We start from the raw sequence: 26,398 nt of genomic DNA on the forward strand, positions 1-26,398 counted from the left end.
TACTGAGGAAGAGAGAAAATTATACAATTAGCTCTGTTTCAAAGATAATACTCAGTATAATTGACAGAGCATCTATTCTTTACTGTAGTTGACAGCTCATAGGCTGTGCATTAGAAATACATGACTCTTTGGAATCGCAAGTATACATGCAGCTTGAATTTTCCCATTTCAGTAAAAAAATATTTAACTCAGTTGTGATTTTGTTTTAGTATCAGTTCTTTACCCATGAAATAGAAGTCCCAATATCACTGCAAGCTTTAGTTAATGCTAAGATGAAAAGTATCATAGAAATGAAAACAAACTTATCTAAAAGTTTCAAAATACCCAAAGAGTCCTGTTTGTACTATCATGTTCATATGTTATTATAGCCTATCTGATAAATCAAATATTATACGCTTATCTTTAAACTTCCATTATCAACTCACTGCTAGCAACTATTATTTATCCATTCTTACATATAGTTTTCCAGAAAGATCTTTTAAGAGTCAAGAACTTGGACCTTCAAAAGCCTACTCAGGCTATGAGGTTCTAGTGTTTCTATGTTGGTGAAGCCAGTATTCTATGTAAAGGAGCAGGAACCGAGGGTCCTAAGAGTTCAGCCCTTCATTCCTCACGTGGAACTGCCCTGTGTGATGGAAACAGGGTGTGTGTCTCTGCATGAGCTTCTCCAAGATAAACTGGGTTGCAAACTATGGCTCATAGCCTTTCTTATACGATGGTCCATGATTCCCTGTGTGACTGGGATGGGGCTGTGAAGAAGATTCTACAGTGCATTCCTGACATGGTACACTGGACATAAAGAAAGATGTATGCTCAGTAATTAAAATCAAGTTCTGTCATGCTAAAGTTTCATCACAAAAAAACCGATGAGCTTAATGAGCAAACATGATTTTGGTAGTTTATATGAAAATGCATTTTGCTTTTATGTACTTATCAAAGGCATATATTATAACTAGTCATATTTTAAATTACTTTAGTTAAAAAATAATATACTTTCAAAGGACACAATTTGAGGGTTTGAGTAAATGTCATTTATAGCTATAACACAAATCATACATGGAGTAATTCTAAAATGAGAGTAAATAAAAAAGAAAAAAATGTTGATGGTGTCTGTAATAAAATTTTATGGGGCCTTGTTTGGCAGAGCAACATAACTCAGGGCTGGCACCCTTGCAGAGCTGTCTTGGTGGAAGCTGTGACGTGAACCCTTTAAGGCGTGCTTTCCTATCACATATGCTCGTTTATTATACTCCTAGGGTAAGTGATAGAGTCCAGTCCTTTATAAGCCCTTTTTTTGAAAAGCCTGTTAAAAGAAGTTCAGAGTGAGAATTGATCTCTAACCCCAGTGGCATAAATTTGTTTCATGCTAGAAACATTACTAGCATGTTGGCATTACTCTTTACCTGCAAAGTTCTGTTTCCCATTCACTTGATCTCAAAGCCAAAGAGCAAAAGGCAATGTAATCAAAATCTAACTTGGACATTTTTGTTGTAGTTGCTTCCTAGGAAACATTATTGCTTCTACTTATTTTGTACAATAATTTTCAAAGTCAGATAAAAAGATTAAATTTTATTTCCATTAGATAGGTCTTTTGCTTCTTCCCCAAAGGATCATTTTGTAAAATCAGAAAGGCAAACACTCATTGTTGATAATAATGATGAAACAAGTAAAAGCCTGAGCTATTCTAATTTAGAAGTATTACACATAGCTTTCTGAAGGTATGTTGCATTTCACTTTTACTTGCTTACTATTAGGAATATTCTATATAGGCAATGACCTGACCATGTCATTACATGATAAATGTTCATATTACCCAGATGTACATAATAGGTTTTTAGTAAGTTTTGGTTTAATCAAAATGAATTGAACTCTATCTCTAGCCAAAAAAGAAAAAGAGAGAGAGAGAGAGAGAATGGAATGGTTGCCATACTGAATTTTAGAATAAAAATAATTTATATTGTTTTCACTGTTTATTTCCGGATTGCTATGTCCTTTTGGGTTCAAATGTTTTTATAAAGTAAGCTAGCTGTCTACTTACTTGCAAGATATATCTTCACTGTCTTTATTTATAATGCAATGTCCCCCATGGCACCTTATACATTTGTCAACCTCGCATTTTGGTCCTTCGTAGCGTGTTGGACAGACACATTCCACACTTCCGTCATCCCCAATGGTACAGGATTCAGAATTCACACAGTAGTGATGACATACATCTAGAAAGAATGCACAACATAGAAATGAAATTTCTTGAAATATTTCAAGATATATTTCTTGAGTCACAATAAATGTTACCTTTCACTTAATATTTTAAAATCGTCAGAGAATAGGTAGATTAATTTACAAAAAGCAGCGTGTAACTGGATGTAACCAGAATTCTTTAATAATGCCATTGGTTCCTCTTTTTGCCCGAGTTAGGCATCATTTCATCTTTCTAAGAGGAGATGGGTTATACTGATATAATACTAAGTGACAAACTCTTTTGGTTCTGAGTTTTAAAGTTTAAGTTCACAAGTTTCCTCAGTTTTCCTTCTAATGAGCAATATTAATGTTATTCTGAAATGAACAGAAATGCTCAAGATTTCTTTAGATGTCATTTATCTTTGTCCCTCTTCGCAACTCTTTTCATCCAGAGAACAGGGTAGTGAGTGGTGAGTAGGGGAATCCTACCTCTTCACTAGCTTTTGGTGTGGTGGAAAGAAGCCTCCCTCTATGAGCCAGAACAGGCCCAGTATTTCCAAACACCTGGGCAGGTAAGCAGACAGGAGGTGTGTCTCTCATGGAACCCTAATAGAAAGGTAGACTGGAAGACTAACTGATCCATCATAGGTAAAAAGTGATAACAGAAGTCTAGACTATTGCCCCCTCCTAGGTGAGAACCTAACCTCCCCAACAGTCAGAGGGAAAACCTCCCTGTAGCTGAGCCCTTTACTTTGGAAGATGTTTCCTACTGAGCGCTACAGACAATTTTCTCAACCACCAAGGAAGTATTACTCGAATATTTCTATACCTCTTGAACGTCAGTAATAAAACAAAGACCATTTAATAAGAACCACATTGACTTTGCAATTAGATATTCTGCCTGTCTTTTGAAAAACAAGTTTATATGTCTGTTGACATATCAATGTATTCAAATTTACCATATTCAAAATATTGAAATTTATAGTACAAATAACCGCAAGCAGAAGAACTGTTCAAATTGATCCCAGTCTTTGTGTTTGGAGCTGCAATTTCATTTTAGCTATCTAACCATGAAGCAATGTTAAATGAGATTAGCTGAGATAAAAATCACAACTTATAAACTTTAACCTGTGATAAGACAGTTATGGTAGGGAGAAAAATTAAAACATAATTTATAATTTTCATGTTTGTGTATCTATCTAGCTGTTTATTAAATCAGACAGAAATTAAATTTACTGACAGGCTTGCTTCATATTTATGGAAATTTATTTCAAGCATTCTTCTGCTTGCTGTTGCTTTACGCCAAGTGCCCTCGTTGCAATTCCATGCTGAAGCTTATTACTAAGGGTCTTGGCTGTATGTAAGGAAAGTAGCACTTTCGAAAGGTGAGAGACGTGGAGATCTAAAAGTTAAGTCAGTGTTAGTATCTGTCCATTATGATGTCTATCTGTAGTTGTTCTAGGCTTGGCAGGTAGAGTTTACACAGCACAGCTTCTGTTTTTATTTATGAAGAATGCATTAGCAGCAGCCTACATAATCATCTAGTACCATCTCCTATGCAGAAATCTCTAAAGAAAAATTTTCCTTCGTCAGGTTGCTACACACCACTTATTGACAGAGAGCTCTTTTAAGATTGTCTCTAATTGCTTTAAATTTCATTCTTTGGTCCTGGTTCATTTTTCTGATGGGACATAGAAGTCAGCTGATGTATCTGTCCAAGATCTTCATATTATGAGGTTTTTCCACAGTGGATAATTCATCAGAATCATGTAGGTAACTTATTTGCAAATAAAAATTCCAGTGTCTTTCCCTTTCATCCACCACCACCCCTGGATTCCAATTTATAGATCATAAACGAGGCCCAGGTGATTCCCGTGGGACTGGTTGAGTAAATAGAATTTGGGAATGAGGGAATGTAAGAAATCGGAAAACAATTTACTGATTAGCAAAGGGACTACATTGTCTCATAATTGTAAATAGATTTGATTTGACTAAAATAGCTTATTTCTTGACTAATTTGTGAGCCCTAATTAAAATGTAATTTTTAACCTAAAATTTTGAACCACTCTTTTTATAATCACATCACTGAGAAGACCTAAGAAACTCGAAAAAACTGGGTTAACATTCTGAGGGGTGATGATTGCCCTACACCATACTGTAGCAAGGAACAGTTTGCACTTATCTAGGGTGCTAAAGGTCAAAGTTAAAAACCTACCTACAATTTACTAATTATAACTAGTTTTGGTGCATAAATTAAATCTGTTTTAGACTAAGATTATAAAGATGTGAGAATATATACAACTCATTAGTAATCAAGGAAATACAAATTAATAGCTCAAAGAAATACCATTGCACACATACCAAATTGACAACAAATAGCAGAAACTCTCGTACACTAGTAGTGGGAATATAAACTGGTTCAACCAATTTGGGAAACAATTGACAGTATATACTAAATTTGAACATACCCACACTTTATGACCTAGATTTTTACTCTTAATATACTGTATATCCCAGAAAAAAGCATGTACATGTGCACACAAACATGTACATAATATGCACAGCAATATATTTTGAAATAGCCGAAAACAGAAAATAATCTAAATGTCCATTGTAAGAAGAATGGATAAACTGTAGTTCATATATATATGTATATTTATATGTAAAGAGTTAAATGAAAAATGAAGACATTACAGTTATACACAATGACATGGATGAATCTCACAAAAATAATATTGAGAGGAAAATGCTAGACAGAAAAATATATATACTACTTTTTTATTTATATAACTTCAAAAGGAAGAACTAATTTATGGTTTTAAGAGTCAAAAATGAGTTATTTTTGAGGGGCTTCCCTGGTGGCGCAGTGGTTGGGAGGTTGCCTGCCGATGCAGGGGACACAGGTTCGTGCCCCGGTCGGGGAAGGTCCCACATGCTGCAGAGCGGCTGGGCCCGTGAGCCATGGCCACTGAGCCTGTGCATCCGGAGCCTGTGCTTTGCAACGGGAGAGGCCACAACAGTGAGAGGCCCATGTACCGCAAAAAAAAAAAAAGAGTTATTTTTGAGGAGGAGGAAAGGGATAGTGATGAAGAACACCAGGGGGCATCTGAGGTAATGATAATGTTTATTCTTGACCTGAATGTTGGTTTACACTGGTATGTACAGCTGGGGATAAATTATTGAACTGTATACCTGTGATTTTAAACATTTCTATGTATATTATTTTTCCATAGAAAGATTTTTTAATCTAATGGCATATAAGCTACAATGAGAATATTTTATAAATTCTGCTTAATTTGCTAAACAGGCTAATAGCTTTTCTCTTTACACATGATATTTTTTAAAGGAATTCATGGTCCACTTTTTATGCTTAAAAGGAAATTCTCTGGAGAAATGTCTATTTAGGTCTTCTGTCCACTTATGGATGGGGTTGTTTGCTTTGATACTGAGCTGCATGAGCTGCTTGTAAATTTTGGAGATTAATCCTTTGTCAGTTGCTTCATTTGCAAATATTTTCTCCAATTCTGAGGGTTGTCTTTTCATCTTGTTTATGGTTTCCTTTGCTGTGTGAAAGCTTTTAAGTTTCATTAGGTCCCATTTGTTTATTTTTGTTTTAATTTCCATTTCTCTGGGAGATGTGTCAAAAGGATCTTGATGTGATGTATGTCAAAGACTGTTCTGCCTATGTTTTCCTCTAAGAGTTTTATAGTGTCTGGCCTTACATTTAGGTTCTTAATCCATTTTGAGCTTATTTTTGTGTATGGGGTTAGGGAGTGTTCTAATTTCATTCTTTTACATGTACCTGTCCAGTTTTCCCAGCACCACTTATTGAAGAGGCTGTCTTTTCCCCATTGTATATTCTTGCCTCCTTTATCAAAAATAAGGTGACCATATGTGCATGGGTTTATCTCTGGGCTTTCTATCCTGTTCCATTAATTTTTCTTTCTGTTTTTTGTGCCAGTACCATACTGTCTTGATTACTGTAGCTTTGTAGTATAGTCTGAAGTCTGGGAGCCTGATTCCTCCAGCTCCATTTTTCTTTCTCAAGATTGCTTTGGCTATTCGGGGTCTTTGTGTTTCCATACAAATTGTGAAATTTTTTGTTCTAGTTCTGTGAAAAATGCCATTGGTAGTTTGATAGGGATTGAACTGAATCTGTAGATTGCTTTGGGTAGTATAGTCATTTTCACCATGTTGATTCTTCCAATCCAAGAACATGGTATATCTCTCCATCTGTTTGTATCATCTTTAATTTCTTTCATCAGTGTCTTACAGTTTTCTGCATACAGGTCTTTTGTCTCCTTAGGTAGGTTTATTCCTAGGTATTTTATTCTTTTTGTTGCACTGGTAAATGGGAGTGTTTCCTAAATTTCTCTTTCAGATTTTTCATCATTAGTGTATAAGAATGCAAGAGATTTCTGTGCATTGATTTTGTATCCTGCTACTTTACCAAATTCATTGATTAGCTGTAGTAGTTTTCTGGTAGCATCTTTAGGTTTCTCTATGTATAGTATCATGTCATCTTCAAATACAGATTGCCAACAAACATATGAAAGGATGCTCAATATCACTGATCATTAGAGAAATGCAAATCAAAACTACAATGAGATATCACCTCACACTAGTCAGAATGGCCATCATCAAAAAAAATCTACAAATAATAAATGCTGGAGAGGGTGTGAAGAAAAGAGAACCCTCTTGCATTGTTGGTGGGAATGTAAATTGATACAGCCACTATGGAGAACAGTATGGAAGTTCCTTAAAAAAATGAAAATAGAACTACCATATGACCCAGCAATCCCATTCCTGGGCATATACCCTGAGAAAACCATAATTCAAAAAGAGTCATGTACAACAATGTTCATTACAGCTCTATTTACAATAGCCAGGACATGGAAGCAACTAAGTGTCCACTGACAGATGAATGGATAAAGAAGATGTGGCACATATATACAATGGAATATTACTCAGCCATAAAAAGAAACGAAATTGAGTTATTTGTAGTGAACCTAGAGTCTGTCATACAGAGTGAAGTAAGTCAGAAGGAGAAAAACAAATACTGTATGCTAATACATATATATGGAATCTAAAAAAAAAAAAAAGGTTCTGCAGAACCTAGGGGCAGGACAGGAATAAAGATGCAGACGTAGAGATTGAATTTGACACAAGAAGGGGGAAGAGTAAGCTGGGACAAAGTGAGAGAGAGGCATGGACATATATATACACTACCAAACGTAAAATAGATAGCTAGTGGGAAGCAGCCGCAAAGCACAGGGAGATCAGCTCGGTGCTTTGTGACCACCTAGAGGGATGGGATAGGGAGGGTCGGAGGGAGACACAAGCGGGAGGAGATATAGGGATATATGTATATGTATAGCTGATTCACTCTGTTATAAAGCAGAAACTAACACACCATTGTAAAGCAATTATGCTTCAATAAAGATGTTTTAAAAAAAAGGAAATCCTCCACCCTTTAATGCTTTTAATATTTTTTGAAGCATGCCAAATGCACATTATTCAATTGCAATTGACTGGTCTCATGGCCTAAAAATGGAACCTAAAGAATGTAAAGAAATGTTTGCTAATATAAAATTGTGAAGTAAATAGATGTTAGAATATACAGTTTAATAAATAATTCTAAATTGCATGCTGTTAAGCCATGCCATGTTTTCCCTCTAAACTAGCCTGAAATAATTTTAGGCTCAGAACCCTTTCTCTACAGATATTCAAATGGAAGACATTTCATTTTTCCCAGTTTACATGTTTAGCACTTTATGCTAAATTGAAGCTTAGGGACAGAGAGCTGCTCACTATATTCCAGCCCTGTCAGAGTGGCTTCCCAATGCGTACCTATGAAAAATTTCTGACTATCTCCCACTGTTAGGCTTAAGATGTGGAACATGTAGAGGATGCTGAATTATATGTCTGGCTGGATTGTTTTCTGCATCACTGTTAGGATCCTTGGGCCCAACACTTTTAATATATATTCCCTCCCTCCCTCCCTCCCTCTCTCTCTCTTTCCTTCTTTTTTTCTCCTCTTAAAGCCTTCCCTATTTATTCAATTCCAACTCCAAGATTTCTGAACACAGGAGAAGGTAGATCTTACTTGATAGGGGACTTCAGCATCTCGTATTTAATCTATCACATAAGCACTGGATATTTGTAAATCGAAATAACTCCTTCAAAAGCTCTCTGATATTTCAAGTTTAATCATGTCACATACTATATGCAAGTCCAGGAAAAAGTTTGAAACACCTGATGGTACTATTTGCAAATTGATTGACTCAACCAGAGTTCATGTTCTCTGCAATTGTCTCAATATCATGACAGGAATGTATAGTAAGTCATAGGAATGCTACCTTATTTCTCTCTCATTCTCTTTTCAGCTATAATCCACTTTGAATTACAAGCATCTATGTAAAATTTGTATAAATATATGCTGTATTTTTATCAGTGTCTCCTCTCTATACACTCTCAAATAATTACTACAACTCATATTTAAATTCTAACTATCTCTTCAGTTATTTATTTAATAAAAGGAATACTTCATTAGCACTTCCCAATTCAGCAGAAATTTAGCAAAGTATGAAGAAGACTATTATACGAGAAGGCTCCTATGGTATGCAATTATTCACTTTGGTTCTAAGGAGTCTTTCTTGATAAGCTCAGAAACAGAGAGAAGTCTAACCATAACTGGAAGAACAATTTTTTTATCCTAGAGCACTGAAAATAGTTATCCTACACAGCTTACCACTTTAAGCATCAAAAATGCTTTAAAACCATTTTGAAAGTAATCTTTCTAGAAGATAGATATGCATGTTCTTAATTAAAATATATTGGTATTTTTATTAATGACTCATTTATCACTCTATCAATTATTTATGTGAAATTACCTTTGCAGAAGTTTCATAACCTTCTGCTTTTTTTCATATTTCAGTTTTGACTAAGTGAAATGTTACCGATTATGAAGCAGTAGACAAATCTAAATAAAAAACTTAATTCCTCCCAAAGAATAAAAGAGTTAGGAATGTTGGTGGTTGGTTAACACCAAGGTGTACCACAAAGGGATCGTCTTCTATTTTCTGACACACAGACACACACACATACACGCACTTTCCCCAACACAATCATCTTTTTCCCCCCAAATTTTAAATTTAGCTTAATAATTATTGGAACTGAGAGAAAGTTAAAAAGAATGTGGTAGACTAAAAGAAGAAAAGTTAGAAGAAAATACAGGTGATGAGACATTTTGGTAGAGAGGATGAAATAGGGAAGGAATTGAAGATTGAAGGCTGAAGATAAAAGAGGCTAGTGAGATTGGCCAGTAAGTGTTCAACAGCAACAGTCTGGAATTTATGGAAAGAAAAGCAGGTGGAACAATATAGTTGATCTAATTTTAAACACCATGATGATAAAATGGAAGTAGTGGATGTGTAATTATTTGCTGAGGACATGTATGTGTCTAATTGTATACTGGGAGCTGTGAGAAGAGTTCAGAAATACAAGACAGGACACCAGCTCTAGAGAGCTGATAAGCCAATTAAAAGGTTAAAACAAGATGAAAAAAGCAATTAAAACTGATGTGAATAATGTCCACTGTGGCAAGAGCCTACATATATTACTACCAACAAAATCTTCCTTCCTTTGGAACATTCTAGCTCATAAGTTTTGAGCATTTTACTGACCTGAATGGCATAATAATTGAGATTTCTGTATATGGTAAGAAGGAGCAATAATGAAATGCAATTAATTTGTGCTAAGAAAGTAGAGATTACCATGAAATTATATAATAACATTTTATATTCACAATATAAAAATTGTTATAACCTGTGTAGGGTAATTACACTAAGAACTGCATAGCAGCACCAAACACAATCATGTAATCTAAAGGACAATGATGGATATATAATTACAGAGTATTCACATGGTAATTAAGTAGATAGTAACTGGAGAATAAGTGAATGGCTATTTTCTGCAACAGAAACGGAGTAATTTTCAAGGCAGATCATTATTGCACTGTCTCTTTTTCTCTTTCTCTCTTTCTCTTTTCTTTTTAAGTAACCAGAAATACAAGGAGATACTTCTTCCTTTAATATTTTTTACAGTATCTTAATAGACCACATAAAAATATGTACATGTATGGGTATATATACAGGTTTATGAATATTCATCGGGAGCCAGATGCCTATAAAATCTCTAGCTGCATTAAACTTCTTTCCCAAATATTTCTTTCTATTGAAAAGTAATTGCCAAGACCATTTAGCTATTAACTCATATTTGCAACTGGGCTATTCACATTGTAGTAGTTAGTGAAGTGTGAAATTTATTTAAAGAGAAGAAAACCAAACCAAAATATACCACCTAAACAGGAGCTGAAGATAGTAAGAATAATGAGTAACCTGGAGAGTACTTAATTGGTAATACAGAGTGGTTATACAGGGGAGACTAAATTATGCAATCACATGTATATACATCAATTGTCCTACTTCACTGAATTTTGACCTGGCCTTTAAAAAAATGTGAAAAAAAAATAAAAAATAAAAAAATGCTATGTGAATTGGCTTTAAGATTCCTAATTTAAATAAGCATTTGATAATTTAGGACCACACACACACACACACACACACACAAACACACCAATAAATTAAAAGTAGGATGGTATTACTTTCACAAAGACTAGGTAAACCCACAGCACATACCCCCAGGCATTCTATAACTGAGCTCCAATTTCAGTGCAATTCATACTCCACCTTCACTGTTATTTGTCTCAGGAGTAGTAGGTTCTATGAATTTTGCTAATGTTCTCCCTGCCGGGATGTTTATAGCTGCTTCCACATATGTATAAAATGCAGAAGAATTTCCAGAAGAGCCAACATGGTGTTTTATAAACTTTTGATGAATACTTATACTAGGGTGACATAATAAAAAGAAAGGAAAAACAAAATCATTGGCCAGAATATGAGGGACTTGGAGGTTTAATTCAGCACTTCTCTGACTAACAATATGACCTCATCTGAATTACTTGACTAACTTCTCCAAGATGCCCTTTTGTCATCTTTGAACAGAGTCAGTATTACTAAACACACCTGAGATTATGTCATGATTCCCTGCTCACCCATCCATCCTCAACAGTACCCTTAATACCAAAAAGGCCAATGAGAGCCTGTTTTGAGTAAAATGATGGAAATGATGATTATGATGATAATAAACACTTGTTTATAGCTGTCTTCTACATGCCAGGCACATGTGTTGGCTTTAGTCTCAGCATTACATGGTATTACCCTCATTTTATAGGTGATTACTCTGAGGCACAGAGAGGTTATGCAACTTGCCAATGACGACACAAGAAAAAGTGAGAAGACTGAAATTCAAACCCCAATAAGTCAAACTCTAGAGAATAAACTCTTATTTTTATTATTCAATTACTCACACTCAAGAAAAAAAAAATCCAGAAAGTAATTTGGAATACTTTGGTGTTCTTTTTTCCTTATGTGTGTCTAAAATTGAATGGGCCTCCATCTATATAGATATCTGAAGGTCTAACCACCAGTCAGAATGCTAATGGACCCTGCAGTAGCAAGAGCAACAGACCCAGAAGAGCTTACCTGATGTCATACAGACCAGCAAAATTAGAGCTCAGGAACTCAATCTGGGCTCCTATATCTCATCGAAACATTCATTTTTCATGTGCCATTCTCAGCATTCCATCCCAACCCAAGATGAACATTGGCCTCTCTAGCCACTAGTAATTGGCTTACAGCACTGGACTCTCTTACTTGAAGGGAACACATAACCATACATATGATATAGTGAATATCAGGCAGGATCAGCTCTGAGTCAGTCTGGACAAATAGGAAACCAAAATAACAGCCAAGAAATCTCAAAGTATGACATTCCTGAGTGTCACCATTTGCTGACACATCATTTAAGATGAAAAAATTTAGAAGGTTTTCTGGAAAAGCTTTTAGATTCTTAAAAATGTTAACAAAAGTGATGGCAGCCTTTCTTCTCTGGAGTCAGTTTTTCATTTATCATGGTTTAGGAGGCAAAGAGATAAAGTAACTTGTATAATTTGCTTAGAATTTTATGATTGCTGTCTTTAAAGGATTATATTAAAAAATAAAAACAAATTTAAGAAATATTAGAATGTATTCTTTTTCACATTCCTCCAATGTTTCACACAGCCTAAGATATTTTAATAATTAAACTTATTGCATAGTCCTAAATATATTTTCTGTTTTCAGAACTGAGTTTAATAAAGTAGGCAAACACTGAATCCAGGTATGCCAATTAAATACTCACCAGGGAAAAATGTGTGCAAAACTCTGATTAGAGCTGGTAAATTTTCATCAGAAAAGCATGTTTAAGAAAATTAGCATTTTCTAATTTATTACTAAAAATTGAAATATATCCCAAATATTTTATAGAGAAAACTGCAAAAATTTAGAGTGAGATCTATTCTGAGCAAACACTGCTATCTCGGAGTATCCAGGTAAAAGGAAAATGTAAGATTCAGAAAGCCAATTTAATAAAATTTTCATTTGAGTGAGACATATGGGGTGGGATTTTAAAAGTACCAGCATTTAAATTCTCAACAGGCTGCTGTTTCAAAATGTATATTAACAATGATGGCATCAGTAATTTTAGCAATAGTCAAAATTAACTCATAAAACTATCATGGCAATGTTTTTTTCAAATATCAGAGAAACCTACATAACTTTTGTTTATAAAGGATGTTCTGGGTTGAGTATTCCTCTATTTTTAAAGCAATCCAGCTATAAAAGCTTTTAGCAAGTAAGTATAAAGTGGTAGAGAGTCATTTGAGACTTGAAAGCAAGTTCACTTGCAGATGACAGCTAAATACAATTACCAGATGAGGCTAACTCAAAACCATACAAGTGAATAAGCATATGATGGCTTAAACGTAGAATAAGAATGAAGCACACACATATATGTAGTAACTCTCTCACCATAAACAAAGCATTTACCATGTTTAGGCCCTAACTTCTTTATCAGGACATTGAATGGTACTAAAGTTCAATTCATTTCAGCCTAATAAAATTTATTAACATCTACTATGTTAATAGTATCTATAGTGTTAATATTGCCCTTACCCTCAGGGTGCTTATAATTTGATAGAACCTCAGGGTTAACACAACTGAAAAAAATTAAGATCAATAAAATATTTTAGTTAAGAACTATTTCTTTAAGACAATTCAGAGCACAAATTAATTAATAACTCATTTGTAGAAAACTAGAAAGAATTTCATGGAGAAATGAGAGGTGAACAATGCTTGGAATCGATCATGGAAAAGATCATCTCAGATGGGAGTATCATTAAGGAAGTTATTGTCATCATGTTGTAGCCTAACGAGAGGGCAGGGAATGTCTTACCTCATACTGGGAGAAGACATGGCCATCGTAGACAAACCCATGCAGTTCCTATATACATATTTTTTCTCCTTCTTTCTCTATCTCTTCTCCATTCCAACTTTTCATCCTTTCTTTCTTCCAAGCTACTCACTTCAAAACTAAATGTTAAAGTAATGATTTCTGATATAATTAGATGTAACTTCCTCCTACTTTTCCTTCAATATGTTACCTTGCAAAATACATAATATATGTTTCTTTATATCCATATATCAATATCTATACAGATATATAGAGAGGGGTTTTTACACTGGTGTGGTAAGTGATTACTATTTAATGAGAGTTCCCTAAAATATTGAGAAAGTCATCCTGAAAAGGTCACCTGACAGAGTAATATGTAGCAAATTATAAAAGATATCCCCTGGTCAAATGTGCAAGTTTCCTTTAGGTTAGATGTGTAGGCATAAAACAGATTATTCATATATAAAAATCGGCTTTCTACTTTACTTTCATAGTAATTCAAAGGTTACAGAAAATCACTTTAATTAGTAGCATTACACTTTAACATGATAAGAACTAGGCATTGAATTACTGCAATTAATCAATAAACAATTTAATCCAGTATACTTTTGATTTATAAAGATTATTGTTCTTTGAAGACATTCTTGTAAATTGTTTCAACCTTAAGGCGATGAGATTAACTCATTACTCTTTTACGTACCTAGCTTACAAAAAGATACTGTAGCAATACACTTCTGATATAGTAACTAATGTGTTTTAGTTTCTATAGCCCCCTGACTCTTTTCTTCATTCAGACTGTATTAGGTTCTTAATTTACCCTGCTTTATTTTTCATCATCTCATTTCTCACCACCAGACACTTAATATGTTTGTTTGCATATTTTTTATAAATACTGAAGTGTACCATGAGAGCAGTTTTCTGTTTTATTCATGACTAATTCTCAAGCCTCAGTGGCTGTCACACATTAGATGCACTATTTATATTTGTTGAATTAATGAATGAGCACTGCCCCTTGGAAAGCAGGGCACTTCAGAAGGCAGAGAACAAGCGTCATACTGTAGATTTTTTAGTTTTAAAACTCCAAAGGCAGTTACGAATTTATGTAAATATGAGATCAATCAAGGTTAATTTTACTTACTCCGGAAACTAACTGAAGTTTGCCAAGATATGTATGTGTGTTACAGTTGGGGAGAGGAAGGTGGGAGATGAAAGAGGAAATTCAGATGAGAAGCAAAGATAGATGCCATCCAGTCTCTGAAAAAGGGCTCTTGGATATCTAGTGCCTACATAAAATATACATTCAGCTGCTGGATCAATGAAACAACTACCAGATACTCCAGACCACCAGGTGAATGAAAGATGTGACCTACCATTTTCCCAGAAATGGGCATTCCAGAGACGTAGACTAAACTTTTCAGCTTCCAATAGGTTTCATTTTGTAGTCATAGCCTAACCTATGTATGAAAGTAAACCTAGGAGACTAGTTCAAGATGGCAGAGTAGAAGGACGTGCTCTCACTCCCTCTTGTGAGAGCACTGGAATCACAACTGACTGCTGAACAAATACCAACAGGAAGACACTGGAATTCACCAAAAAGGATACCCCACATCCAAAGAAAAGGAGAAGCCACAATGAGACGGTAGGAAGGGCACAATCCAATTAAATCAAATCCCATAACCACTGGGTGGGTGACTCACAAACTGGAGAACACTTATACCACAGAAGTCCACCCACTGGAGTGAAGCTTCTGAGCCCCACGTCAGGCTTCCCAACCTGGGGGTCCAGCAACGGGAGGAGGAATTCCCAGAGAAACAGACTTTGAAGGCTAGAGGGATTTGATTGCAGGATTTCGACAGGAGTGAGGGAGGCAGAGACTCCACTCTTGGAGGGCAAACACAAAGTAGTGTGCACATTGGGACGCAGGAGAAGGAGCAGTGACCCCATAGGAGACTGAACCAGACCTACCTGCTAGTGTTGGAGGGTCTCCTGCAGAGGCGGGGGGTGGCTGTGGATTACCACTGGGACAAGGACACTGACAGCAGAAATTCTGTGAAGTGCTCCTTGGCGTGAGCCCTCCTGGAGTCCACCATTGGCCCCACCAAGGAGCCAGGAAGGCTCCAGTGATGGGTTGCCTCATGCCAAACAACCAACCCAGCCCCACCCATTAGGAGACAAGCAGATTAAAAATTTTACTGAGCTCTACCCACCAGAATAACACCCAGCTCTACCCACCACCAGTCCCTCCCATCAGGAAGCTTGCACAAGCCTCTTAGATAGCCTCATCCACCAGAGGGCAAACAGCAGAAGCAAGAAGGACCACAATCCTGAAGCCTGTGGAACGAAAACCACATTCACAGAAAGAGAGAGAAAATGAAAAGGCAGAGGACTATGTACCGGATGAAGAAACAAGAAAAAAAACCCAGAAAAATGACTAAATGAAGTGGAGATAGGCAAACTTCCAGAAAAATAATTCAGAATAATGAGAGTGAAGATGATCCAGGACCTTGGAAAAAGAATGGAGGCAAAGATCAGAAGATGCAAGAAATGTTTAACAAAGACCTAAAAGAATTAAAGACCAAACAAACAGAGATGAACAATAAAATAACTGAAATGAAAAATACACGAAAAGGAATCAATAGCAGAATAACTGAGGCAGAAGAATGGATAAGTGACCTGGAAGACAGAATGGTGGAATTCACTGCTGCAAAACAGAACAAAGAAAAGAGAATGAAAAGAAATGAAGACAGACTAAGAGACCACTGGGACAACATTAAACGCACCAACATTCGCATTATATGGGTCCCAGAAGGAGAAGAGAGAGAGAAAGGACCTGAGAAAAAAATTGAGGAGATAATAGTTGGAAACTTCCCTAACATGGGAAAGGAAAGAGATAACCAAATCCAGGAAGCATAGAGAGTACCAGGCAGGATAAAAACAAGGAAGAACATGCTGAGATACATAGTAATCAAATTTGACAAAAATTAAAATCAAACACAAATTATTAAAAGCAACAAGGGAAAAACGACAAATAACATACAAGGGGACTTCCAGAAGGTTAACAGCTGATTTCTCAGCAGAAACTCTACAAGCCAGAAGGGAGTGGCATGATATACTTAAAGCGATGAAAGGGAAAAACCTACTACCATTATTACTCTTCTGGCAAGAATCTAATTCAGATTTGGCGAAGAAATCAAAAGCTTTATAGACAAGCAAAAGCTAAGAGAATTCAGCACCACCAGACCAGCTCTACAACAAATGCTAAAGGAACTTCTCCAAGTTTGAAACACAAGAGAAGAAAAGGACCTATAAAACAAACACACAACACTTAAGATAATGGTAATATGAACATACATATCGATAATCACCTTAAATGTGAATGGATTAAATGCTCCAGCCAAAAGACAAAGGCTTGCTGAATGGACACAAAAACAAGACCCATATAAATACTGTCTACAAGAGACCCACTTCAGACCTAGGGACACATACAGACTGAAAGTGAGGGGATGGAAAAAGATATTCCATGCAAATGGAAATCAAAAGAAAACTGGAGTAGCAATACTCATATCAGATAAAATAGACTTTAAAATAAAGAATGTTACAAGCGACAAGGAAGGCACTATGTAATGATCAACGGATGAATCCAAGAAGATGATATAACAATTATAAATATCTTTTCACCCAACATAGGAGCACTACAATACATAAGGCGAATGCTAACAGCTATAAAAGAGGAAATCAACAGTAACACAATAAAAGTGAGGGACTTTAACACCACACTGACACCAATGGACAGATCATCCAGACAGAATATTAATAAGGAAATGCAAACTTTAAATGACACAATAGACCAGATAGATTTAATTGATATTTATAGGACATTCCATTCAAAAAGAGCAGATTACACTTTCTTCTCAAGTGCATACAGAACATTCTCCAGGATAGATCACATCTTGGGTCACAAATCAAGCCTCAGTAAATTTAAGAAAATTGAAATCATATCAAGCATCTTTTATGACCACAACGCTATGAGATTAGAAATGAATTATAGGGAATAAAACATAAAAAACACAAACACATGGAGGCTAAACCATACGTTACTAAATAACCAAGAGATCACTGAAGAAATCAAAGAGGAAATAAAAAAATACATAGAGACAAATGACAACAAAAACACAACAATCCAAAATCTATGGAATGTAGCAAACACTGTTCTAAGAGGGAAGTTTATAGCAATACAATCCTACCTAAAGAAATAAGAAAAATCTCAAATAAACAATCTAATCTTACACCTAATGGAACTAGAGAAAGAAGAACAAACAAAACCCAAAGTTAGTAGAAGGAAAGAAATCATAAAGATCAGAGCAGAAATAAATGAAGTAGAAACAAAGAAAACAATAGTAAAGATCAATAAAACTGAAAGCTGGTTCTTTGAGAAGATAAACAAAATTGATAAACCTTTAGCCAGACTCATCAAGAAAAACAGGGAGAAGACTCAAATCAACGAAATTAGAAATGAAAAAGGAGAAGTTACAACAGACACTGCTGAAATACAAAGCATCCTAAGAGACTATTACAAGCAACTCTACACCAATAACATGGACAACCTGGAAGAAATGGACAAATTCTTAGAAAGGTATAACCTTCCAAGACTGAACCAGGAACAAATAAAAAATGTAAACAGGCTAATCACAAGTAATGAAATTGAAACTGTGATTAAAAATTCTCCAACAAACAGAAGTCCAGGACCAGATGGCTTCACAGGTGAATTCTATCAAACAGTTATAGAAGAGCTAACACCCATCTTTTTCAAACTCTTCTAAAAAATTGCAGAGGAAGGAACACTCCTAAACTCATTCTATGAGGCCACCATCACCCTGATATCAAAACCAGACAAAGATATTACGAAAAAAGAAAATTACAGACCAATATCACTGATGAATATAGATGCAAAAATCCTCAACAAAATACTAGCAAACAGAATTGAATAACACATTAAAAGGACCATACACCATCGTCAAGTGGGATTTATCCCAGGGATGCAAGGATTCTTCAGCATACGCAAATCAATCAATGTGATACACCACATTAACAAACTGAAGAATAAAAACCATATGATCATCTCAATAGATGCAGAAAAAGCTTTTGACAAAATTCAACACCCATTTATGATAAAAACTCTGCAGAAAGTAAGCATAGAGGGAACCTACCTCAACATAAAAAAGGCCACATATGACAAACCCACAGCAAGCTTCATTCTCAATGGTGAAAAACTGAAAGCATTTCCTCTAAGATCAGGAATAAGACAAGGATGTCCACTCTTGCCACTATTATTCAACATAGTTTTGGAAGTCCTAGCCATGGCAGTCAGAGAAGAAAAAGAAATAAAAGGAAAACAAATTGGAAAGAAGAATTAGAACTGTCACTGTTTTGCAGATGACATGATACTATACATAGAGAATCCTAAATATGCCACCAGAAAACTACTAGAGCTAATCAATGAATTTGGTAAAGTAGCAGGATACAAAATTAATGCACAGAAATCTCTTGCATTCCTATACACTAACAATGAAAAATCAGAAAGAGAAATTAAGGAAACAATCCCATTCACCACTGCAACAGAAAGAATAAAATACCTAGGAATAAACCAACCTAAGGAGGTAAAAGAGCTGTACTCAGAAAACTATAAGACACTGATGAAAAACCTCAAAGGTGACACAAACAGATGGAGGGAGATACCATGTTCTTGGATTGGAAGAATCAATATTGTGAAAATGATTATACTACACAAAGCAATTTACAGATTCAATGCAATACCTATCAAATTACCAATGGCATTTTTTACAGAACTAGAACAAAAAAATCTTAAAATTTATATGGAGACACAAAAGACCTCAAAGAGCCAAAGCAACCTTGAGAACGAAAAATGGAGCTGGAGGAATCAGAATCCCTGACTTCAGACTATACTACACAGCTACAGTAATCAAGACAATATGGTACCGGCACAAAAACAGAAACACAGATCAATGGAACAGGATAGAAAGCCCAGAGATAAACTCACGCACTTTGGTCAACTTATCTATGACAAAGGAGGCAAGGTACACAGTGGAGAAGAGACAGCCTCTACAATAAGTTGTGCTGGGAAAATTGGACAGCTACATGTAAAAGAATGAAATTAGAACACTCCCTAACACCATACACAAAAATAAACTCAAAATGGATTAAAGACCTAAATGTAAGACTGGACACTATAAAACTCTTAGAGGAAAACAGGAAGAACACTCTTTGACATACATCACAGCAAGATCTTTTTTGACCCACCTCCTAGAGAAATGAAAATAAAAACAAAAATAAACAAATGGGACCTAATGAAACTTAAAAGCTTTTGCACAGGAAAGGAAAATGTAAACAAGTGGAAAAGACAACCCTCAGAATAGGAGAAAATATTTGCAAACAAATCAATGGACAAAGGATTAATCTCCAAAATATATAAACAGCTCATGCAGCTCAATATTAAAAAAACAAAAAACCCAATCAAAAAATGCACAGAAGGGCTTCCCTGGTGGCGCAGTGGTTGAGAATCTGCCTGCCAATGCAGGGGACACGGGTTCGAGCCCTGGTCCGGGAAGATCCCACGTGCCGCGGAGCAACTGGGCCCGTGAGCCACAATACTGAGCCTGCGCGTCTGGAGCCTGTGCTCCACAACAAGAGAGGCCGCGATAGTGAGACGTCCGCGCACCGCGGTGAAGAGTGGCCCCCGCTTGCCACAACTAGAGAAGGCCCTTGCACAGAAACAAAGACCCAATACAGCCAAAAATAAATATACATTAAAAAAAAAAATGCACAGAAGACCTAAATAGACATTTTTCCAAAGAAGACATACAGATGGCAAAGGGGCACATGAAAAGCTGCTCAACATCACTAATTATTAGAGAAATGCAAATCAAAACTACAATGAGGTATCACCTCACACTGGTTAGAATGGGCATCATCAGAAGATCTACAAACAACGAATGCTGGAGAGGGTGTGGAGAAAAGGGAACCCTCTTGCACTGTTGGTGGGAATGTAAATTGATACAGCCACTATGGAGAACAATATGGAGGTTCCTTAAAAAACTAAAAATAGAATTACCATATGACCCAGCAATACCCACTACTTGGCATGTACTCAGAGAAAACCATAATTCAAAAAGACTCATGCTTCCCAATGTTCATCGCAACAGTATTTACAATAGCCAGGTCATGGAAGCAACCTAAATGCCCACTGATAGACGAATGGACAAAAAAGATGTGGTCCATATATACAGTGGAATATTACTCAGCCATAAAAAGAAACGAAATTGGGTCATTTGTAGAGACGTGGATGGACTTAGAGGCTGTTATACAGAGTGAAATAAGTCAAAAAGAGAAAAACAAGTATCGTATATTAACACATATATGTGGAATCTAGAAAAATGGTACAGATGAACTGGTTTGCAAGGCAGAGATAGAGACACAGATGTAGAGAACAAACGTATGGACACCAAGGGGGGAAAGCCTTGGGTGGGTGGTGGTGGTGGTGGGATGAATTGGGAGATTGGGATTGACATGTATACACTAATAAGTTTAAAATAGATAACTAATAAGAACCTGCTGTATAAAGAAAATAAAGTTCAAACAAATAAAACTTAAAAAAAATAAAAGTTAGAGAAAAAAATGTATACCTATTCAATAGACTATTTTCTTCAATAATAGAAATTGATCTCTGATCTATTTCCTTTATGTAACTCTATATAGAATTTCATTCTAAATTCATGGATCATTACAGAATTTATGTTTAAAAAAATCTCAGTCCATAAACATGAATGCTAAGACATTAATAAATTAATTTTGTATTATCCAATTTATATATTACCTGAATATATATTACCTAAAATACATATTAGAATACACATTAATTATATATTACAAATGATAGGTACTCAAAATATCTATTAAAATATAAATATTTGCATTTAATTGTAAATCTTAAAAGAAACTTTTTTAAAGATTACCTAACTTGAAATTCACAACTCTAAGAAGCAGATGGTTAAATTATTATAATTATTGTTTTTATAAATCATGTAACTGAGTTTCCCCGTTGATAATGAAAATAATTATGAAAATCCAAAGTTGTAGAATACTATTTGTTAGTCCACAATTGTCTACTTTGTACAATTTTAAATGATTCTGAAAGAATGTTTTAATTCCTTATTATCATCCCTAAACCCTAATATTTCATCCTCAAATCTGGATTCCATCTTGACAGATTCCAGTGAACTTAGAGTGTATAATCAATGAAGTTCCAGAAAGCCACTGAAATTTTATGCAAACTGTTTTATGTATTTGTTTTATTTGACAGGAGATTCTTAAAAGGATCAGAAGCCTATACTACCTTTCAAATTAAGGAGCATTGATACCTGGTGTAGAAAAATTCTAGCTTAATTCCAGTTATTCATGATCTAGAATGATTCATGAAAGTGACCTGAGTTTTCAAGTAGTCAGTTAAACACGGTGCCATTTATGATGTGGTCATATCCACACCAATTTGTTTGTTTCTAGCACTATGTTGACTATATCATTCACTTGCAATGAAAGCTTGCCCTCAATTCATTACAATACAGATTTTCTTCTGAGTTCTTAAAACTAATAAAGTACAAATTATTTTATCAAACTGAAAATTAGGTTATTATTACCACAGTTTTAGTCATGGATCTTCAAATGGTAATGCAGATCTAAAAATTCAAATTTAGCTACTTGAATGTTGGATTGATTTTCTAATACTATTCTGGAACAAGTAACTTTCTATTTTTCAGAGTATCCTATACTTATGATGTATCTGAATCTTTAGTGCGATCCCCAATAAGTGGGCTTTTCTAATAATATTTCATTTTCATATAATTAATCATCTATATTGTGAGAAATTATTGGCTATCTCTGGGATCCCCTTTCTATTTTACTTTGCTCTTTTTAGTGTTACTTCATTTGTTAGAAAACAATGGATCTTAGTATATATCCATTTATTAAAATCAAACTTTATGAAAATTATATTTTTGCATACATGAGAATGAAACTGAATAAATAAAATTATGAATGTACTGTCTTGATTTAAGCAAAGTTATGCCCTTCTTTATTTAATGAGTTACATATCCATAGGATAAATTATAAACGTTCCCTCCTTTCTTTGGTTTATTGCATTCCGGGACTCAGAAGCTCTAAGCTTAAAATTTGGAGAATATATTTTTTCTTACCATGAGAACCGGTGATGTTTGCCATACTGATATTTGCCATTTTTATCAATAATCAATATAAGTACAAACTTTTTCTTGCAGAATATTAATTACCAATTACCAAAAGAGGTTCTATGTTTTGATTGAAACAGAATAACAACACCAGTTTATAGTGATGAAATCTTTAATACTTAAACATGAAGGTTATCATATTAACTATAAGATAGGAATCTTATTTAATTGTCTTATATTTAAAGTATTTAAAGATTCCTGACTCATGACATTTTTTCAAAACGTGTCAGCTGACATTCCAAATCCGATATAAAGCATGATGTTTTAAAACTACTCTTAAATTTACATTTGATATAATTATTTTAAAAATAATGTTAGCAGATGCATTTAACTAGAAACAGTTTGCTTGGTTTGAGGTAAGCCCCAAGTAAAAATTTTTTTTCAATCTGTGTGTCTGTCTGTGCATGATTTATGTACTATATGGTCTTCTCATACCCAACTCTGTATGTAGATAATTATGAATCCATTCAGTTTACTTAACACCAAGTACAACAGAATCACAATAATAGGTGGTTTCTATTCATGCAAAACTTTGCTTTTTTTTCTTTTTTGAGGGCTCCCACTGGGCATGTTCAGTTTATTTCAATACAAATGCCTCTTTAAACAGTTACTAACCATTATTTGTGTAGCAGGTTATTTTCAACCTTCAGTTAGGCAGTTTTAAGGCTGTTTTTTGTAGTCCTTCATATTACTTTGTATATTCACTCTTCCTTAAGTTGGAAAAAGAAGAGCAAATACCTGTTGGTAGGGCTAATGTGCCAGGAAAGTAGAAAAAGAAGTCATCTAAACTTGGCAAGGTAACAGGTGATGCACTGTTTCAAGAGTATTGTGAGATTAGAATTGTCTCAAACTCAAATGAAGCTGGCATAGAAGAAAGTTGCTGCTATAATGCCAGCAAAAGTAATTAAGCATTCTTAATTTTTTTTAGTTATACTTACCAAAATTATTAACTGTAATTACTAAAAGTTAATTACTGAAACATAATTACACTAAAGGTATAAGTTACATGACACAGAAATAAAAGTTTATTATTCATAATTAACTTTACAAACATGTTGTTGGAATTTGAAATATAATTGTATAAAATAAGTATGCTTCTAAATAGTATGGCATAACACCCATTTCTGATCTCCAACTAATCATTTTTTGACTATATAACTCTTAAGTCACAGCTTTTAATCTGAAAAGACGTATCATTTGGTTTTTTATTCACCAAAAATTAAGTAGGCAAGTATCTTCAAAAGAGCTTTTATACCAATGTATCTCTAATGCCTAGAACAATAAATGAGACCCAGAAATGTTCATATATATCAGTTGAATAAATTAATTTTAATAATCAGAATATGTACTTTGACATATGACATAAATCTTCTTAGATTTAGTTCAGTTTCCAATAAATTATTTTTTATATTACCACATTTTTCCTAGATATTGCCCCTCTTATTACTTTTACATTTCCTTTAAATGAAGGCACAACATTATAGTAAAAATCTGTTTTTAGTAATTATAGTTTTACTAAGGGATCAAAATTGTCTTCAACAATATTTTTATAACTGACAATTTCTTCTAAAATATGTAGAGTTAAAAAAAATTAATTTTATTACATTATCTTACCCTCAGCTCACTATTCTCTGTCCTGCTCACATGAGAAAAGTATTTATTTTCCTTCACACATGTTATTTCAAACATAATTATATTTTTTCACTGTATTTTTCAAACTTAAAACACAGGCACAAAATTTCTCATGGAGTGTAGCTCTTAATGAGCTAGTAAGTAAAGGTGGCCCAGAACTTTGGCCCTGCCTTTTCAGTGGGATCTTGTCAGAGAACAGAAAAAAACTGAGCCTAGCAGGCTGGAAACAGAATCCTGCTACTTGGTTTACATTCACTCACATACTTAACATTATCTACTAAGACCAGGCAGTGATTTAACTCCCAAGATTTGTAAGATATGCAAAACACCATGGCCTATTTCGTTTTCTAGTGGGGTAGAGAGTCAAGAATATGAATGATGACATTAACACAGAGTGAAAGTGCCAAAGAGAAGTGCTGAACGGCCTACAGCAAAGGGAAGTTAAGAAGACAAAGTTGGGGAATTAGGCTTGGCAGATATTCAGGATACCATGTGTGAAGAAAAAGAGGTATGATCAATTAAAAGGGGCACATTTTGGACACAATGGACAGGTTTCCAAGGTTCAAGAAAAGGTACATAAGGGAATGTGTTGTAATAATCCAGGCAAGAGATGATGAAGGCCGGAATGAAGGCAATGCTTATCTTCTCACCAGGATAAAAAGAATCGGGGGACAGGGCTCCAAAATACTTTAATACTCTAGGTGTGAATGTTCTAAGAATCTTGAATACTTGAATATCTAGGCAATGGCTACTCCTAATTGATAATTTCATTTTTAAGTCATGGTCCTTTCTTGGAGTTCAAAGGTCAGTTCTAATTGGCCTTCATCCTAACTAAAAAGATTCTATTCTATTTTCCTGGTCATTATTAGTCTTTTGGTCTCTTCTGCTTGGGTCTGCCATAGTCTGAATCAAGTCAAGATGAAAATAATTATTAAAACCTCTCTTCAATGGAGTAGAAACTTGAAAAGACCAGGTTGAGCCACTGTGCCACCTCAGCTTTGAGTGTTCTCATAGTGAGTCTAAAAAGATGCAATAGAATGGGAAGGCTATTAAACGACAGGAAAATACACCAGAAGCCTTGTGGAGTCAGACCTGCAAGGCTGTAGACTGTGGTTCCTATGTTGCAGATTAGGGAGAATGACTTCATCACATTTTTCGGCATTCATAAAGTTGGACTAATAATACTAACCTCATAGGGTTGTATAAGCATTTGTCATAATATCATATATTCATATATCAGATAAACTAATGTATAACAGCACATATCTCTGTGACCAACACATTATGTATGTTCAGTAAATGTTATTTCTCTTGCCAGCCCTCCCCTAAGAAAATAAAATAGAAAAAGAAAAACTAAATTTCAAAAGGCTTTCCCTACCTGGGCCTTTGCAAATGCTGTTCCACTCAATGCATTGTCTCTTTACCTGGTTAGCTTTTCTTTCTTCTGGTCTCAGCTTAGGTGATAATTCCTTCAAGAAATCTTTTCTGTTGGCTGTATTCTGTGTTCTTTCTTGGGAGCTGGTCTTTGTGTTTCATTAAACTGGTCATTAAAATTATTATTTGTTTCCTTTTTTTTGTGATAACAGTCAAAACTTTATTTACAACAGGTTGAAACTCAAAATAACTCAAATGTCTTATTCAAAGGACCACAGATAAATAAACTACAATATTGTTATACAATGGAAAACTACATAGCAATAAAAAATGGATGGACTACTGCTACATACAACAATATGGATGACTCTCATACACATGCTGTACGATTCCATTTACATAAAGTTCAAAAACAGGCAAAAAAACCAAACTATGGTGAGGTCAGAATAATGTTTATCATGGGCATGGGAGGTAAAGGTATTGTCTGGGAAATGGAAATGAGGGAG

General features: G+C 34.9%; 1 protein-coding gene across 1 annotated transcript in view; it reads right to left on the reverse strand.

The window, feature by feature from the left end:
• Positions 1-26,398, reverse strand: part of LRP1B (LDL receptor related protein 1B) — a gene marked incomplete at its 3' end in the record, with an annotated part of 1,833,965 nt that overhangs the window by 36,517 nt on the left and 1,771,050 nt on the right. The window contains exon 85 of the mRNA XM_082841888.1: positions 2,039-2,213. Within this exon, the coding sequence (XP_082698014.1) occupies positions 2,039-2,213 (175 nt within the window). The remainder of the gene's footprint in view (positions 1-2,038; positions 2,214-26,398) is intronic.

Source organism: Leucopleurus acutus, assembly GCF_964270905.1.
Source record: "Leucopleurus acutus genome assembly, chromosome: 6".
NCBI lineage: Eukaryota > Metazoa > Chordata > Mammalia > Artiodactyla > Delphinidae > Leucopleurus > Leucopleurus acutus.